Source organism: Anabrus simplex, chromosome 3, assembly GCF_040414725.1.
Source record: "Anabrus simplex isolate iqAnaSimp1 chromosome 3, ASM4041472v1, whole genome shotgun sequence".
Classification (NCBI taxonomy): Eukaryota; Metazoa; Arthropoda; class Insecta; order Orthoptera; family Tettigoniidae; genus Anabrus; species Anabrus simplex.
The window spans coordinates 307493467-307514058 of record NC_090267.1 but is presented as its reverse complement, the minus strand read 5'-3'; the positions used below and the strand labels follow the sequence as shown (position 1 = coordinate 307514058).

General features: G+C 41.7%; 1 protein-coding gene across 2 annotated transcripts in view; it reads right to left on the bottom strand.

Moving 5' to 3' along the window:
* Positions 1 to 20592, bottom strand: part of LOC136867254 (CLIP domain-containing serine protease HP8) — a 62971-nt gene that overhangs the window by 11845 nt on the left and 30534 nt on the right. The window contains exons 2-4 of one of the 2 annotated variants that reach the window (XM_067144395.2): positions 18167 to 18343; positions 3164 to 3276; positions 867 to 1040 (exon numbers count right to left, since the gene is read on the bottom strand). In XM_067144395.2, coding sequence (XP_067000496.2) covers positions 867 to 1040; positions 3164 to 3276; positions 18167 to 18343 — 464 coding nt within the window. The remainder of the gene's footprint in view (positions 1 to 866; positions 1041 to 3163; positions 3277 to 18166; positions 18344 to 20592) is intronic. The other variant, XM_068227060.1, reaches the window with a different exon arrangement.

Genomic DNA, 20592 nt, shown 5'->3' with positions numbered 1-20592 from the left:
ATTACATCTCGACTACCTTGCAAAAGCACATGGCTTGAGCTCCGTTGAAAATCTGTGGGACATGTTGGAACAGCGGGTAAAACGCCGACATCTGCATCGCCGCAATTTGGTGGAACTGCGCGAATGGATTAACCTGGATGCGTCGTACCTGCACAACCTTGTGGACTCGTTTCGTAACCGAATCAAGGCGGTTATCAAGGCCAGTTGCGGAGTTACAAGGTATTAAATGATGCATGTAATGATTTCTACAGGGCTGACTTATATTTTGTTCGGTGAGCTCATGCCTGTCCGCCTCTCTGGTGTAGTGGTTAGTGTGATTACCTGCTACCCCTGGAGGCCCGGGTTCGATTCCCGGCTCTGCCACGAAATTTGAAAATTGATACGAGGGCTGGAACGGGGTCCACTCAGCTTCGGGAGGTCAACTGAATAGAGGGGTGTTTGATTCCCTCCTCAGCCATCCTTGAAGTGGTTTTCGGTGGTTTCCCACTTCTCCTCTAGGCAAATGCCGGGATGGTACCTAACTTCAGCCCACGACCGCTTCCTTCCCTCTTCCTTGTCTATCCCTTCCAAACTTCCCATCCCGTCACAAGGCCCCTGTTCAGCATAGCACGTGATGCCGCCTGGGTGAGGTACTGGTCATCCTCCCGAGTTGTATCCCCGACCCAAAGTTTCACACTCCAGGACACTGCCCTTGAGGCGGTAGAGGTGGGATCCCTGGCTGAGTCCGAAGGAAAAAACAACCCTAGAGAGTAAACAGATTAAGAAAGAGCTTATTTCTAACCGTTAGTCCCGTACGGAGTCAGCGTGTAGTACTATGAGTGCAATATACATATAATTTCCTCAGATCTTTGGTTTGGAAAACTTACCGTTCCACTTTGACCCATCAGGTCTTCGTCCTTGAATGAACTCCTCCAGTCAATAGCCACTGGTTCCACCGTGGGAGAAAACTTTACTCTCTTCATCAGACGAACAATAACAATGTCATGAGCGAAATTCAGTTCGCTGCCTCGATATCGCTCATGGAAGAACAAATCTCTTATCTGAAAACAGAAAATAACCATACAAATAGAGATTTCAGGGGGTTAGTTATTCTGCGTAATTTTGTATTTAATATGATTCCAATCAAGAGATGATCTAAAAAAGAATAAATTTAGCCAACTGAAAGTGCTCCAGTTCAGTGACCGATGAAATAATATCGATCAGTACTGAATGGAAATGCAATTGTCCTTATGTTGTTATGTATGTAATGCGAACAGCAGAGTTATAGAATGATGTCCTCACGAGGAAGTTAGCGAAAGTTACGGGACGATTGCCAGTAAGTTGTGGGTTAGGCCTATATGAAAGGAATTCATATGTATATGACAAGTACACAAAGAGCATATGCCATCGACAGTATAATGTAAGACACAGCCACTATAAGTTTCGCAATGTCCTCTCACTAACAGATTGGTATGGACGTTCATTTATTGACTGCAGCAATACGATCAGAATTATTCCTCCCGGATTCACACCGTTTGTTCAGGTACATATGCAATCTATTTTTGGCGGTTCAAGGCGGTGCTGAAGCAAATGTGTGTAATACACAATCACATCTGTTCTTTTGTTTTCGCAGACTTTTTTAGATACTCCTGGATTGTAGCTGAATATGGGGACGTCACCAACAGAGCAGAGACGTCTCAGACACTTTGAAAAGCAGCGTGATTCGGAAGATTGCCTGCAAAAAGCGTTCATGAAGTTAGTCTACTGTGATCAGAAATTCCCTTTTCGGTATTTTTTGCACTGTGGACATGTGCGTCTTCACAACCTTTCACCAATAGCCGCCAGCAATCTGTTGGTTGAACTTGATAAATGAATATGTTCCAATTATACATTTTTTCTGAAGTGTGATATAACTGTCGATGGCACATAATGCGTGCATATTTGTAAGCTGCAGATTAATCCAATTCACATAGGCGGAAGCTCAACTGCATTTACTATTGCAAATTCTGCTAACCACCTCCTGTGTCAGCGTCATATTTTAGAATTTATAATCTAGCTGAGACGATTTGTCGTACTTCTTCACCGCCATTTCTAACCACCATTACTATAATCTTGAAATGAATTTTATACTACTGGTACTATGAAAGACTAATAAGGGAGAGAGGAAAGAAAGAAAGAAAGAAAGAAAGAAAGAAAAATAATAATAAGGAAGAACATATGGAGATTTCGATGTATTCTAATCACTGATTGTACTTACATGTGATCTGATTGACTCAGAAATCTATCCTGCGTGGGATATTAAAAGCCACTGTTTTATTTCCTATATGGCTAATATTTGTCACGAAAGGGATCCCCCCCTCGCACTCCTTGCCGGACTAGTAAAGAGAGGTGACGCACTGCTAGAGTTTTTCAATAAGACACGTTCTGACTTTCAAGTATTAAAAAGGCAGAGGCAGAATTAAAACATACGTGTTTTTACATTTCTTGATAATTTTCATCAGTTTATAATATAAGTATTTAAAAATTAAAAGTGTGATTTGATAGAATCTGACGATGTTCTTTCAAGAACGAAGCATGTCATTCTCTTTCTCTTTTTCTTTTTTTATTGCTAGTTTTACGTCGCACCGACACAGATACTTCTTTCGGCGACGATGGGACAGGAAAGGGCTAGGAGTGGGAAGGAAGCGGCCGTGGCCTTAATTAAGGTACAGCCCCAGCATTTGCCTGGTGTGAAAATGGGTAACCACGGAAAACCATTTTCAGGGCTGCCGACAGTGGGGTTCGAACCTACTATCTCCCGAATACTGGATACTGGCCGCACTTGAGCGACTGCAACTATCGAGCTCGGTCATTCTCTTTTTAATTAATGGTGTCTCTTTCATGAATAATCTGTTAATACATGTTTTCATTTTCAGGTATTTTTTACATTTGTGTTTTACTGAATTAGTTTCTACAGACTGGTTATATCAAAGCAGGTAAATGTCCAACAGAGAGATCGTAAAAACATTGAGAAAATAAAAATATCTGACAGTCGTGTACTGTAGGCATTAGAATAACTCGAGTGCATGAAACAAGGCGTATTCTTTCAAGCAGTGATGTTTCCAATGTGATAGTTTTAAGGGTTTTCATAAAAAGTAAAAGAAATTCATCATTCCTTGGATTATTTTCAAGAAAACTCACTTACCATTTCTTTAGTATCGTTGGGTGAGTGGTCATACTCTCGAAGTAAATTCCCCACCGTCATTCTATAATCGTTTAACTCAACTGCTCGACCATCATTCCAGAAGCAGTGGGCAGCTGAAGGAAAAGAATGGCATGTTACATTATATTAAAGTTCATGAAAACTTTACTTGTCTATGCAAATTTACTCCCAACAGTCGACTTCATTCAGCAAGATATTATATTTCACATATTAAGCAAACACAGTGCGACGCAGGGATTTTGTTAAGAATTTCTCATTGAAGGGGTTCCACTCTACACTGCCGACTTTCAATAAGTGGGAGTGTTGCGTTCAGATCTCTAACAGTGATTTGCTTCTCGAACAAGGATAACGTAGTAATTACTGTGTAGGTGCATTTATTGACTAAATAAACTTTAAAATGAATTTGCAAGTGCTGAATTGGTTCCTTAGAGTGTGATAAATAGAGCTGGGACTTTTATGTAGTATCAAGTGGCATAATATGTACATAAATATGTAACAAAAGCACCAAAATATGTAGCAAAATATGTAGAATGGGCAAAATATGTAATATCATATAATTAATATAAACTTATCATTTTGTCAGTTACAACACACTAAACACGCTTTATATTACATTTTGTAGCACAGTGAACAATTAAGTATTTTTCAATATCTTTGTAGTCATATTATATGAATATATCACACACATATTCAATAGAAACTTATTATTTTCAACACTCAAAGCACGTTTATTCCTTAAATTTTGTAGCACAGTGAACTATTAAGTATTTTTCGATGTTCTCTGCGGTCATGGAAAGGCGTTTGTCACTTATGATGTTCTTATATGCAGAGAAAGGTCTTTCAACGTTACATGATGTAACTGGCGCAAATTTTAGGACAGTGATGGCAATAGAATCTTGCAGTGGCATTCCTGATGTTTCTAGACGTTTGATGGTTTCTGGAAGCCAGCAGATATTGCCCCTGATGTAGATGATTGAGGAGACCACTTTGGAGTCCCTAAAGGCAGTTTGTGATTCACTAATAGATACAGCATTTTCAGGATCAAAAGAATCTACCACAGTCTTTATAGCATTTAGATACTCACTATAGAATTTGACTGCTTCTATCCATGTCCCCCACCTCGTTAACACTGGTTCCGGCAGCAGTGGTATCTCTGGCAATTGCTGTTTGTAAGATAGCACTCGTTGTGAAGCTTTTTAAAAAAAACTTTTTTGTTGCTGAATTTAATCTATTCACTTGTGGAAACTTAGCTCTAATATCTTCGGCAACACGTTGCAGTCCATGAGCCAAGCATGTAAAATGGAGCATATTGGGGTAAAAAAACCTTCAAAGCAGTTGCAGCCTTAAGCATGTATGCTGGAGTATCAGAATACATCACTAATTCCTTTTCCTCTTTCATCTCAGTCAGCCACAGAGCTTTTAATCCATCATTCACAAATCTCGCAATAGTTGAGTGATTTGTATAGTCTAGCTCTTTACAGTAGATCAAACATGGTTTTGAAGCGCTGTCAGACTGTAGCTTCCCCACCACAAGATTTGCAATAAATCTACCCTTACCAACTGTTGTTTCATCAACAGCAACCCATATGAAAGAATTTCCTATATGCTGTCTTATGTTGTACATTACCTCGTCGTAGCAGACTTGAAGATAATCCTTGCGTAGTGTTGATTGGTTAGGAACATGTTGCTTGCAGTATTTTTCCAGAACAGATGTGATTTCAGGCTCTTCAAGTTTATACCATGGAATATTGGCTGCAATCATTGCACTGCGTAAGTCTTTATAAAAAGGGTTACTTGAAGGTGAAGGCTGCATCTGTGTTAAAAGGATTTGTTTCTTTTGTAGACCTAACTGTTGTTTTTTTCTATGCAGAGCACTTTGTGCATGTTGCTCAAGCTGGGATTTCATGGAACATGCGATATGTTTGTTGCATGCTTGGCAAATCACTACTTTGCCATCAGTTGCAAAGGACTCTTCAACTGCAATCCATGATTTTAACTTTGAAGCAAGCGAGGACGCTACTGGTGCCATATTGACTCTAGAGCAAACTGATGTTCATGAACTATGTTCTTCAGCTGTTCAAAAGAAACTAAAGCCTAATTGAGACATTTCAAAGGAAGACAGCTCTAACAACAGATTCGGAAATTCCTAAGTACATAAGAAAGAGGTTACAGAATTGCGCTTAGAAAAATATTCCTGGAAACTCTAATATGAAAGTGGCTAGTTTTAAAGCAATTAACTCTAAAAGGGATGAAAGATTTAAGATAGGCACATGTAAAGTAACAGTTTTCCTGCAGATAACTGGAACCTTTAGAATAACCTATTTTGCAAGGGTCTCTACCTGCACCTATCATCCTCTCAAATACATGTCACTCAATTACCTTAATCCCACTTTTGAGAGAACAGACAACAGCCATATATTAAGTGTAAAACTTCAATTCAGCAATTTATTATATATGAAAGCAGGAAAACGCTAAAATATGTAATTTTATGTAATATCACTAAGAATATGTAGAATACCCACAAATATAAAAACAATATGTAAAATGAAATTCGGTAATAATAACCCTAATAAAGTGTTCTATGAACATATGACTTTTTCCAGCACCTAAATAGCAAGGAACAAAATATGTAATTACATAGAAATCCCAGCTCTAGTGATAAAGGACTTCAAGATCGGATGTAATTTTAAGGAAAAGTTTGCTGACCTTAATTAAAGACCGTAAATATCAATTCAAACCATCATCATCCTCATCATCTAGTATGGATGTATGTGTGCTCCAGCGTAGCTGCTCAACCAAACTTGGTGCACATAATAACATACTATCTGGAAAAATACTGTGACGGTAAGACACTCCGATCACTCCTTTGGAAACACCACAATAACCATGTTTGTGTCAGGCTATCCCGAGTAATACAGCCCACGTGATTACAATTGAGGAGCTATTTGATGGTGAGATAGCGGCCCCGGTCTACAAAGCCAAGAATAACGGCAGAGAGGATTCGTCGTGCTGACCACATGACACCTCATAATTTACAAGTTCGGACTGAGCAGCGGTTGCTTCGTGGGCCAGCGCTGTTGCGCCATGATTGACCTTTTATCCCGAGTAAAGTACTTACTCCGTCATCTGAAGCATGCAGTAACTACAGCATATGTGCGTTCTGGATATTTTATATATTTTCAGAGTATTCTTGGGTATAGTCTAATATGTTTTTGGCAACAGTGCGCACATAAGTGATATTTTAAAGTCACAAAAGAAAGCCATTCGCACCATCGCCGGCGTTCCCCTTCACTCTCATTGTAAACCACTTATCATTGAGCTGCCTATCTTAACAGTAGGTAATCAATTTATACGTATATAATCTTCTGATATACACTGTCTGACAAAAAGAAGTTAAGCACCCAGAAGGAGTGGTCCTGCCGTGGCCAGCAAAATCCCCGGACCTTTCCATCATTGAACGGGATGACATTGGAAGGGGGTGTCCGTCTCAGTACCAATCTATGGCATCTGGAGGGACAGCTGCAACAATTGTGGACGAACTTGTCTCAGGAGAGGATCAAAAGGCTGTTTGACACCATTCCGAACCGCATAAGAGTATGTATTACGGCCAAGGGGGGTGCGACACCCCACTGACCTGGCGCCAACATTCCACCTGTAACTGCCAACGGCCTTCTCTTTTTCATCCCATCTTGTAATCAATCCAACGTCCGCCTCCATAGCGTAACGGTTAGTGTTATTAGCTGCCGTCCTCGAAGGCCCCGGTTCGATTCCCGATACTGCCAGAAATTTAAGAATAGCAGGAGGTCTGGTATGTGGTTAAAATGGTACATGCAGCTCACCTCCATTGGGGGTGTGCGTGAAAAGAGCTGCACAGCCTCGGAATGAGGACACGAGTTTACTTCTTATCAGTTCAATAAAGGCACATAGTCTTTTAGCATATGTAGTTTCATTCACTTTCAGTCACCCTTTCTGGGCGCTTATCATTTTTGTCAGGCAGTGTACAGTATATGAAGAGCAGCACAGTAGGATTTACCAGGATGTCGAAATACCATACATCTTATCATCTGGATATGCCGTAGTGTAGATTAAAGAAAACTCAAAAATGTCATGTTAAGTATAACCCTATACAGCGTGATTCAGCCGCCCATTCCAATGTAGTTTTATGATTCTTCTTCTTATTATTATTATTCTTTATCTGTTCACCCTCCAGGGTAGGTTTTCCTCGGACTCGGCGAGGGATCCCAACTCTACCGTCTCAAAGGCAGTGTCCTGGAGCTTTAGACTCTGGGTCGGGGATACAACCCGGGGAGGATGACCAGTACCTCTCCCAGACAGCCTCACGTACTATGCTGAACAAGGGCCTTGCAGGGGGATGGGAAGATTGGAAGGGATAGACAAGGAAGAGGGAAGGAAGCGGTCGTGTCCTTAAGTTAGATACCATCCCGGCATTTGCCTGGAGGAGAAGTGGGAAACCACGGAAAACTTCCAGGATGGTTGAACCCACCTCTACTCATTTGACATCCCGGGGCTGAGTAGACCCCGTTCCAGCCCTCGTACCACTTTTCAAATTTCGTGGAAGAGCCGAAAATCAAACCCGGGCCTCCGGGGCTGGCAGCTAATCACACTAATCACTACACCACAGAGGCGAGTAGTTTTATGCAACCCACAATATTCATTCGGTCCTGAAAAATTCTGCCCTGCCGGTATGCTCAGATAACACAACCGGCTATCTTAGTAGTTATGCATCAGCATTATAGAATGCCGTAATGTTATACTCGTATTAAGCACTGGAAGACATGCGTGTGCCTTCTAGATCATATGAACCTGACACGCCGGCGAAACACTAAATTGATATTGTGACCGCGGTAAGCCTTATACTTGCTATAAGCTGTCCAGTGTGTCGTGCGGAACCGTAGTGCAGTTGGTAAAGGCGTGGCGGAACGGGCTTGCATGTCAGGTGGGAGGTTCGAGTTCGCGGAGAAGATTGCAAGTTTTTGAAATATTTGTTTAATACGTACTGCACGCAATGCAAGTTCAATACCCGCTTTCATGCAAATTGTGTGTGAGTGAATGTGTTTGTGGCCCTAATAAAGGCCGATTAGTTATTAGGCCGGACATATACAGACCAGAAATAATAGGAACACAACTCTCCTGACAATGTTTTATCGCAGGAAATGCTCGATGTTATGATCGTTTTGGTTTATGACCATTCGGGCCCGGTGTCCAATAGATCGTCTTGAGCGCTGAAATACTCCAGGTATAATTGCTGGGCAGGCGTCCGTGATGAGTAGACGGAGCTGGTCGAGGTTTTCCGGCGCTACAGTGAAAACGACGTTCTTCAAATGTCCCCACAAGAAAAAGTCTAACGGCGTTAAATCCGGTGATCTGGCGGACCAAGAAACAGGGCCCTCTCGTCCTATGCATTGCCCTCGCAGTTCCTCGTTCAGATGGTTACGAACGGGCAAAGTCGAATGTGGTGGAGCTCCATCCTGTTGCAACCACATCGTCAAACGATCGTTCAAGGGCACATCCTGCAGCAGCAGTTGGAGTTCCTGTCGCAGAAAGTGCAGGTAGGGTGGGCCTGTGCAATAGCCCTCAAAGAAATAAGGTCCAATCAGGCGATCCCCCAAGTTTACACACCAAACATTCACTCCGCATCGTACTTGATGGACCGCCTGTCGCACCCAGTGAGGATTGTCCGGACTCCAGTAGTATATGTTGTGGCGAATGACGTTCCCATTATTGTGGAAGCGCGATTCGTCCGCGAACAAGGTATGCGATACGAATGTCACATCTTTGTCCAGCCTGCCTAATAGCCAGCGTCAGAACTGAGCTCCGAAATCCCGCCCATGGAGCTCTTGGTGCAGCACAAGATAGTATGGGTGAAATTTATGTTCATGCAGTATTCGCCAGACGGATGGATGGCTGGCTGGTGTTCACATGTCGTGCAATTGCCCTTGTACTGATGTGTGGATTATTACGAGCTGCCCCCAGAACGGCCTCTTCTGTTTCCCCCGATGTAACGGGCCTATCGTGGACTGGTGGCTGGTTGGAAATCACGCCTATTGTTCCTAGGCGTCTTTCAACACGGCGGAATGTCGAAGCAGCCGGTTGTCGCCTAACGAGATACCGTTCCTGGTATAGACGTAGTGCCTCGCACGCATTTCGTCTTGCTTCCCCATAAATGAGGAGCATGTTAACGTACTCCTCTGTGGAAAGCATGCCGAATGACAGCAGAGATTACAGTACATTCAGGCCCTAACCAGCGAAATAGGCGCAGGGCACAAGATGAATAACAGTGTCATTCTACTGTTTGAATGTGGCAAACGTGGGCCTGTGTTAACGTATTCAAACATCATACCGATGCAATAATATTTAAACGATGCAGGATTCGAATCGCCGATGGCACATTGTATCGATGGCTAGGCGAACGCCTAACCACATCCGCTCGCTACACTGCTAGAAACATTCTGGTAGTATGACGAGAGCCGAGTACATGCGCCATCCGGTTCGGTGCTTAAGACATTAATTACTACACTGTTAATTCGTTTTGTGCATTGATTCTCCTCTTCTTTTCATCCGGTCACGAGGCACGACACATTAACATAGCTGCATGCTAAAAGGACGTTGCTTCATCATTTCAAGCGTCGTATTTTGCGAACGGTTGATATATCATTTCGCTAGGGTTCAGAATCATGTGCAAAATGTGCTCACTAAACATTAGTAACATACGTGTCCGGCTCCATGGCTAAATGGTTAGCGTGCTGGCCTTTTGTCACAAGGGTCCCGGGTTCGATTCCCGACAGGCTCAGGAATTTTAACCATAATTGGTTAATTTCGCTGGCACCGGGGCTGGGTGTATGTGTCGTCTTCATCGTCATTTCATCCTCATCACGACACGCAGGAAACCGAAAGACCTGTACCTGGCGAGCCAAACTTGTCGGACACTCCCGGCACTAAAAGCCATACGCCATTTCATTTCATTTCATTTCATTTCATTTCATTTCATTTCATTTCAGTAACATCCCACGTATGCCTGCAAGGGAATAGCACCCTTATAACTATGTGCACGTTAGTTGAGCTGCAGCAAACTCTATTGGAAGGGGCTGCTGAATCACACTGTATAATAAATTACAATAATAATTATTAAATTAATACCGTATGGTCCACCTTTTTCAATACTATATTATGCAATATTATTGAATTACATTACTAAACCAGGGACTAGTTTCGGCCTTGGCTGGCCATCTTCAGCCTTAATGTAATACATCTAATAACTAAACAAATGTAAAAACACACAATTGACATGTAAACTAATGTAAAAACACACAATTAACATTAAAATATGGGGTGAACTGAGTGTAAGTTCTGAAAAAAAAATTAGGCTCTAAATTCTTAGCATCTGGAGTACGCTCATCATCTAGACTCTTTCTTGTATTGATATTCATATAATTGTTAGTTCCATCACTGCTAATCATTACAATTTCAATTGCAAAACGGGAACTGGTAAATGTTAATTCTGTAGTCAGATCATCAATCACCAAATCTACTTGAGTGGTGTTAGCAGCATGCAAGCCACTGGATGCCACTGTAAATAACCTCCAGCTGACGCAGAACTGCTAGATGGTGTTTCCACATCGACCAACGAAAATAAAAGGTTGACGTAGTGTTTGTTAAAATCATGCTGAAATGCTGTTGGACATTGTCAGGACGGCATATGAAGATATGGTTAAAACTGACACATTGTTATTTTTGTGGTTGGTATAAATTTGCAATTTACCGGGCGAGTTGGCCATGCGGTTAGGGCCGCGCAGCTGTGAGCTCGCATCAGGGAGATAGTGGGTTCGAATCCCACTGTCAGCAGCCCTGAAGATGGTTTTCCGTGGTTTCCCATTTTCACACCAAGCAAGTACTGGGGCTGTACCTTAATTAATGCCACGGCCGATTCCTTTCCACGCGTAGCCCTTTCTTGTCTCATCGTCGCCATAAATCCTATCGGTGTCGGTGCGACGTAAAGCCAGTTGTAAAAAAAGCTCTATTTAATTGTAATTCAGTAATATTGCATAACAAGGTATTGAAAAAGGTGGACCATGTGACATTAATTTAATAATTATTATTCCGATCGCAATTCACTATGGATCAAAACCATGAAGTTTATATCCTATGATAATAAATTAGATGAATAATTCCGTCAGCTCCCATTGAACATTTTCAAACAACGTCTTTATAAATGGTTGTTGATAAATCCGTGGTACACCATTGCCAATTGTATTAAAAAGGACTGGGACGGTCTACATTAACTTCGAGTGTTAATTCCTAGGTTTCTGTACCCTCAGAATGGGTAATGTCTTCCACCGTATTTACTTAAATATAATGTATATTTAGTTATTTAAATGCGCTATGTATAAATTGATTCATCGACGATATATTGAACAATTTTTGTTTGTTCTTATTGCATTTGAATGGCCACTACACTTTTAACGCGTATAAGATGCCTCTGCCAGATATTACCAGGGTTCAAAGCCCAGATGGACTGACTGACAGCGTGGATGGTGAACATCACTACACTGCCGATGGGCTTTCTTCTTTTTACAATATTGCAATTCGTTTGTTATTGCTCGCATATCTGTCAATTTACTTTGGTATAATTGTGTAGCTTCTACAAACCATAAATTTGTATCGATACAGAAGTGTATCCATTGGATTTTGCACTTATTTAATGCCAAATAAACAATTCATGATTCAATGATTCCCATTCCTAACTCTTCTATGATCCTTTGATTTACAGCTTCTTCACATCGGTGGCGTTTTGTCCCATTTTTGAGAGAGCTGACTGTCAATCTAGGTCTTCTTGTTGGTTTAATTGGAATTTTAGCCATGTCTACATTCTCATGAGATTGTGATCCGTTGCCAAGTTGAGCCATACATTTCTTAGTTTGCTTCCTGTATCGGTGTTTTACCAGGATAAAGTCTAGCTGTTGCCGATGGCGGTCTCCAGGACTAATCCATATATACAGACGTCTCTTAGGAGCTTTGAAGAATTTGTTTATTTTGATAGAGCCCCTCCTCTGGGAACCATCTGAACTTGCCACAGTGAGGTAGCTTGTGCGACCCAGTGAAGCAGCTAACCGAGCCGTAGATGCAGCTATTTCGGATGGGTAACTGTCGAGAGACCAAACTATCGAAAATAGGGTAGTAGCCTTTCGGAAGTTGCAAGGTCTGGAATATTAACTGATATGGCCTTGTAATAATATTTAATATAGCTTAACAATGTTGATTCTGCTACTCGGCTGAAAGCAGCGGTAAACTACACCCATAACTAACTCCAGAGGACATGCAGCTCTCTTTGTATGTACTAATGATGGCTTCCTCCCGGGTAAAATATTCTGGAGGTAAAATAGTCTCCCATTCGGATCTCCGGGTGAGGACTACACGAGAGGGGGCAATCATCACGAAGATGGATATTGGCATTCTAAAAGTCGGAAAGTGTAATGTTAGAAGTTTGAATAGTTGTAGTAGATTAGAGGATATGAAAATGGATAGGCTAAAATTATATTCAGTTGGTATTCGTGACGTACGTTGGCAGTATGAGCAGGATTTTTCGTCAGGCGAGTACAGAATTATCAACACAGTGTCGAACAGGGAAATGCAGGAGATGGTTTAATAATGAATAAGAAAATAGGGCATCGGGTAAGCTCTTACAACCAGCGCAGTGAACAACTTTTTTAATAGACACCAACCCAGTACCCACCAAAATAGTGCAGATCTATATGCCTACTCGTTCAGCGGATGATGAAGAAATCGAAATAATATATTTTATCAGGAAATTATTTGATAATAAGGCACGACTAGATATTTCGGAGAGTAAAGTTATCTTATCGCAGGGCAAACTGGGTGTAGACCTGGAGCTGGGTACAAAGAGAGGTCCCAGCTACAATGAGTTCCAAATTCTTTAAACCGAATTTGTTCACATAAGGTTCACCTTACAATTGTGCTGGTTACAGTTGAAGTTGTTTCCATAGATCTTCTTTGATGGACAGCGACTCAACCATGGAAACACAATCCCTCGTGTGCAGCAACCAAACCATGGAACTACGGTCCCTTATAGACAGCAAACAAACCATGGAACCACAATCTCTTGTAGACAGCGATGGGTCGTCGTCAATTCTTGAAGGTCCCGGCGCCGGGGAACCACTCACTGATTCCGTTACGCGAGTGTCCACATCTAACTGTCCCCCCAGTATCGGAATGATTCACATAAACCACAGCACTTTGTGAATTGTTATCGTTGACTCAGTTTTAACTTGGAACCAAGACGTAAAATTAGAAAAATAAGTTGCACTTGGGAAACTCGTGTTGATTTTCCACAGGAAGGAAAGTTTGACTTCTATCACTTGCGTAGAGTCTTTTGGCAAATTAATACTTGCACTGTCCATTGGAACTCATCACAACACAGTTTATTCCTATTCACGTCGATAAACAGAACGTCTGATGGAATAACTGTACTCTTAGAATTATAATTCTAAAGAAACTGAATGTTTGGAGCGACCTACTAGAAGCAGAGTTCACTTGGAAATTTCACTTGCATTACATAAATGTACACTTGTGTCTATGTCGTGTAAATCACTAGGAAAAATCACTATTATTCCTAACTACTGCATTCTATGTGAAGCAATTATTATTATTATTATTATTCTTATTATTATTATTATTATTATTATTATTATTCACACACTTCTCCACAGGAAATATGGGTAGTAATGGGGCACGGGATGCACCAAGTGCCTTACATAATTAAAGTATTTACACATTATAATACAAACGTTAATGTACAGGTATATACAAAACTGTAGATCACGGGATCTTCATTATTGTGAGAGGAACGATCGCACAATGTTGCATGTTGACAGAAGGACAGAATGTTGTATAATTTTGTAGATGTTCGGTGGAAGACCCAGTTCTCGCAGACTCTTGTGAAGTGTGTGTGGAATGAGGCCGTTGACTGACAGAATCACAGGAACTATTCGTACCAGTTTCATCTTCCAGATCCTCTTTATCTCTTCTGCAGTTCTTTGTACTTGGAGATTTCATCACTGTACTTCCTGTCAATGTTGGTGTCATTGGGGATAGCGATGTCAATAATGAAAGTCGTCCCAGTTTTCTTGTTTACCAGTATGATGTCTGGCCTGTAACGGTTGACTGTTTTGTCTGTCACTACAGCAGTGTCCCAATAAAGCTTAATCGACTGTTTCTCCAGGAATGGTGTTGGATGGTACTTGTAATAAGGGATACGCTCCTGAATTAATTGGTTTTCCTGAGCAAGTGCGTGGTGTATGATTCCTGAGACATGATTATGAAGTCTCGTGTATTCTACGGGGGCAAGCAGCCCGCAGTGATATGGTCGATGGTCTCGAGATGAACGGAGCATCGTCTGCATTTGTCGGAGAGTACGCTGGTGTCTTTGATGTACTTTTTGTAAGTGTTTGTAGCTATTACTTGGTCTTGTATAGAAACTGCAAATCCCTCCGTCTCTCCAAATAAGCGCCCACTTTGTAATCACATACACGACGCATTCTTGTCTATGCTCTGTTGGTTTAGATTGCTGTAGTATTTTCCATGGAGGGTCTTATCTCGCCATGTCCTTTCTTTCTCCTGCAGGGATACTTGGTGATTTGTATGTGGGTCAGAGGCATTGTATGGATACAGAACAGTGTACTTATCAGCAAGTACTACAGCTTTATGGAGAAGGCTGTGTTCTTGCTTTTTATGGAAGTATCTCCGTAGGTTCTTTATCTGATTCCGGAGCATGACTTGAAGATCCAGTACTCCTCGGCCTCCCGATTTTCGTGGGAGAGTGAGCCTTTCCATGCATGAATTGGGATGATGTAATCTATAGGTGGTGAGCAAAATTCTCGTTTTTCTTTGTATGCTGTCTATTTCTGTAGCAGACCATTTCAGAATTCCGAATGAATAAACAAAGGTTGGAATAGCGTACGTGTTTATTGCTTTAATTTTGTTCTTGGCATTTAGGTAGCAGTGCAGAATCTGATGCAACCTCGATGTATATTTATCAGTGAGTTCCTGTTTGATTTTCTTGTGCTCCAGAGTTGCATTCTGATCAAATCCAAGGTACTTGTATGTCTCTGTTTGTGTCATTCCCTCAATTAAAGATCCGGTATGGAGCTCATATGATTGGGAGTTCGTGTACCGACCACGTTCAATTGTTAGCAGCTTACATTTCTTTACTCCCAACGTCATTCCCATATCAGATGAGTAAGAGTCTATTATATTCAGCAGGGCGTTCATTTGTGTTTCGTTGTGGGCATACACTTTCAGATCATCCATATAAAAATGAGATATTCTGTGTTTCCCATTGTTATATTTAATATCATTTATTATTATTATTATTATTATTATTATTATTATTATTATTATTATTATTATTATTATTATTATTATTATTATTAAAAGCCTTTCGAAGAAACACAGCATATAACTTTCACTACCGCATTTGATATAATGTCTGAGTGAATGATTAAACACTTGTACGAACAGTAAACCCTCTGAATATTCTGCTATTCACATCGTAATATTAAAGTTTAAGTCAAGTTCACTTGGAAAAATCACTATATTATGGCTAACTGTACCCCGATCCCTTCACAGTGTCAAATACCGCGTGAGTTGCCCGCTTTTACGTGTATTTTTTCTTGAACATATGTAACCTGCAACAAATTAAATCTTAGGCGTGTCTTGCATGACATCTTAGCCAACAGCAATGTTGTGTACATACAGCTTGATGTAGACTTCCCAATACAAAATCTGTAAAAGAGGCAGTAAGTGAGGTTCATGGCTCGTCTTACAATCACTGTACCCTTTAATGTAGATCGGAGCTCGATTCTCTGATCATATTTATAAAATGTTATAGCATTGTACACTCCGGCTCCATGGCTAAATAGTTAGCGTGTAGCCTTCGGTCCAGAAGGTCTCGAGTTCAATTCACGGCAAGGTTGGGAATTTTAATCTTTATTGGTTAATTCCGATGGCTCGGAGACTAGGTTTATGCGCCGTCTTCACCATTACACTTCATCATATGTAGGACCTCCCCCTCATAGACGCACAGGTCACCTATTCGATGTCAAACTCGAATGAACTGCAGCAAGACTCTTAGAAGGCCTCACGCCATTATTATTATTATTATAATTATTATTATTATTATTATTATTATTATTATTATTATTATTATTATTATTATTATTACTGTATTGTACAGACTATATCCACCCCTATATCTGTCATTAGAGAATTGCAAATCTGTTTGGGCTAAGCAGCTATATTTTTAAGAAAATGGCCGAGTGGAATCACAAAAGACGTAATAGGCTGCGACCAATTCCAGACCATACCGTGCAGTCTTGTCTCGTCGTAATTGATAGAGAAGTGTTTTGTTTTCAAATGATGATATAAACTATGGAACGTAAATGGTATACAGCAAATGTGATAGCTTAAACATCTTAATATTGTTAGAGCATTCAATGAAGGCTTAAAACTGGGCCATTATACAGTACCACATATTTTTCGAAATGAGAACTTTCGGTCTCCTAGTGAATACAGAGATATAATGCGTAAAACTGTACGCTTGTAAAGGATGTGTGGAATTATGCACGGTAGATATACCTGGTTTCTCAGAATAGTGAGGGTTCGAGTCCTTATTTACTCATTATATATTTTAAATATTCATTTTGTACTTATGTAGCGATCGTTTAAGACAGGGCCCCTCAAACGCCCAAACTCTCACGCGTGCAAACTGCGGGGCAGAGTTCCTGTGCACAGTGTATCGGTCCCACTCGGCTCGGCTTGGACCAACACTTCGATTCTGGGCTACTCGGCTCAACTCAGCTCGGATTTAGAGAGCTAAGGAGCAAGCGAGGAAGAGGGAGACAAGCGGAGCGAGCGAGACAGGCGTGGGGAAAGAAAGAGACAGCGCTATTGTTTTAAATCGAGGAGTGGGGATCTGCACTCTGGTCAACCAAGCGAAGTTGTGTTTTGCACCGTGCACCTGGTGCATGCACCCTGAGAGACCCTGGTTTAAGACAACTTGACATTCTCGAAGTCTCAGATATCCTTATAAAAAACCTACAACCTGTTTTCCAGTCAGTGACCGGGTCAGGGATGGAATGAATGAAGCCCCCAACTTGCGGCGAGGATAGGAATTGTGCCGGCTGCCGAAGCCTGTCTCACTCCTCTGGAGCAATGATTAATGACTGACAGATGAAAATGAAATGATTCTGGAGAGTGTTGTAGGAATGAAAGATGACAGAGAAAACCGGAGTACCTTTAGAAAACCCTGTCCCGACTCCGCTTTGTCCAGCACAAATCTCACATGGAGTGACCGGGATTTGAACTACGGAACCCAGCGCTGAGAAACCGACCCGCTGCCGTCTGAGCCACGGAGGTTTCTCAGATATCCTTATAACGAAGTTATAATAAATAAAGTAGATTTGATAAGTATCGCAACCTAAACATCGACTAAGGACATGCGCAATTACTCACTAAATATATTTTAACCATTTCAACGAGCCCAATAGGAAAGGCAACTCCTATGACAAATGATTTGTTAACACCAAGAAGGATCTACAAGATATGAGCATCATGGATCAAAACATCCACAACAGGATCACTTTCAGGAAAAAGATAACACATTTGAGGGGTTCCTATAGCCAGAAACAGCGACCAAGAAGAAATAACATTGGACGGCTGGAAAGAAATAAGCTGTAAGCAAGGGAATGAAGGAGTACTGGTGCCAAAGAATGCTCAAGTCATGAAAAGTTATTTACGTGGTCCATAGCTGGTCAAAACCGATTATGAAAAAAGGAATCAACACTAACGTGAAACTAAGTCTTACTCATATCGACAATTATGTAAGCAAATTGTTGAGAAAACAGCGTGAAGAAATATTTGCAGTTAATTACAGTAACATCGAATCCTCACCTGACAGTACTAGTTGAGCAGTAACTAAAGTTCCTCCACATATATGGTCAAACCGCTCCCCTGAGTTCCTTTTGTGGACACCCACGGCCCATTTGTGTTCGTATTGGCTTGACGTCCATCCAAAAGCTACTTCAGCAGTTGCAGATGTTGTAGGGATGGTATTGGAAATGATGTCCTCTGAAGAAGAAAAAATACATTTGGCTTATTTTAAAAAGCATATGGTTCTTACTGGTCATTTACAATAGAGTCAATACTATTGCCAGAACGTAATACACTGAAGAAAATGGAAATTGCAACACCCAGAAGGAGAGGTGCTACATTGCTGCAATTGAACATGCAGGACAAGTGTTCGGTTGTGATTCGATTATTACACTTTCAGGTCCCTCTGACCGCAAGTTTGGACAACAATCAATACAGGATATGCCCACCACGAGCTGCAATTGATGAATTCGTCGAGGCATGGAGTCAATAAGGCCCTGGATCGCTTCCTGAGGAATTGTGGCCCAGGCTTGTTGCACTGCACGGGTCAGATGTTCCAGAGTTATGGGTGGCTGAGGACGGTTGTCCAGTTGTCGACCCATCATGTCCCACACATGCTCAATAGGACTTAGGTCCGGGGATCTGGCGGTCCATTCTAAGGTTGTGATGTCGTGGAGAGCTTCTCTGGAGATGCGTGCAGTGTGAACCCGGGCATTGTCGTGCTGGAACATCCCATTAGCAATGTTCGCCATCATAGGGACAACCACTGGATTGAGTACCCTGTCAACGTACTGTCGAGCAGTCATAGTGCCCTCAACAAGCACAAATTGTGATTTCACATTAAAGCCAATAGCTCCCCAGACCATAATGCATGATGTTGGCCCTGTGTGCCTCTCGACAATAAGATCGGGGCGGCCCCTCTCCCCGGTACGTCGGCGCACACGATTCCGTCGATCACTGCGGGCAAGACAGAAGCGCGATTCATGACTAAAGACGACCCTATGCCATTCGTCGACGCACGTCGATCTTTCTCGACACCAGGCCAGCCTTACACGTCGCTGTTTTGGGGTCAATGGAACACCTTCTGCAGAGATACGGGCTCATAAGCCAGCTGCACGCAGGCGATTACCAACAGTTTGTTGTGTAACGTGGGGTGCCACAGCTGCTCGAATTTGCGCTGCTGTTGCATGGGATTCCACCCGGGTCATCCGAATGATGCGGCGATCATCTCTCACAGTTGTCTGTCACGCTGGGCCTGTGCCAGGTTCTACGAGTGTGGGTACCTTCATTTGACCACTGCTGCCATACATGTTGTACAGCAGATGCCTGTCGGCCAACACGTGCAGCGACAGTCCTTAGCGAAAATCCAGCCTCACACAGCCCAATTATCCGAGCCCTCTCAGACGGCGACAGTTGTTGATAGCGTGCTCTTCTCTGTCGTCGAGGCATGTTTGACGGGGAACACTTCACTGCACAGACTGCTAGTCAACTACGCTACACCAGAGTCCGTATACTGGAGTTGATTCCTCCGCGACCAATCACGTGGGGAGACCTATAGCAACAATCCAATGGGTCTGAAACTTTGATCGTTTACATACCTACATGGCATCGTTCCATATCTTGAAAATCAACACAAACGACCAATGCCTTCATGATGTTGCAATTTCCATTTTCTTAGGTGTATGTTAGAACACGTTGACTATGGCACCAAGCATTGGATGTCTGTAAGGCCATGTCACACCCGGTTCAACAGTTGTGTGTGAAGCTAGTGTCAGGTATTAACTAATCATTGTTGCTGTGGCCAGTGCACTGTTGTACTTATTTCAGGATTGTACGACGTGAATCAAAAGTCAGGTGACTACTAACATGAGCCAGCATGTTTATTTAAACATTCTGGATGATCAGGTGTTCCCTTTCAGTCAACATGTGCATGATGAGTATGCTATGATACCCCGAATTTTCAAGATGACAACAGCAAAGTTCATCGGGATGAACACATATGTGACTGGTTTCATGAACACTCCCCCCCACCCTATTACATGTCGATTGGCCTGCTAAATCATCTGACTTGAACCCCATTGGTAATCTGTTTGATAAGATATTTTTAAGTTCTCTAGAGCATCAAGGGGGAAGATTTTAGAAAATTTTTCAAACTTAGATATATCTCCTAAGCAAAGAAATTGGAGCTTATCTTCTGCGTATTTACGGAGATTAATTCCAATGTCTGAAAATAAAGCACTCGATACTTAAGAAAATTTCATTTTCTGTTTTTAAACTTTCTTTGAAATGCACAGAAATTATAAAACAATGTAACACTTGGCTAATAATTACAACAGTCTGAATCTGGAAACTTACTTGAAAAAATTCACTTATTGCGGTTGTTGAATCAATGAGAAGGGAGGTGCTGTTTTCCAAAGACCAAACGTTTTACAAACATAGTCACTCGA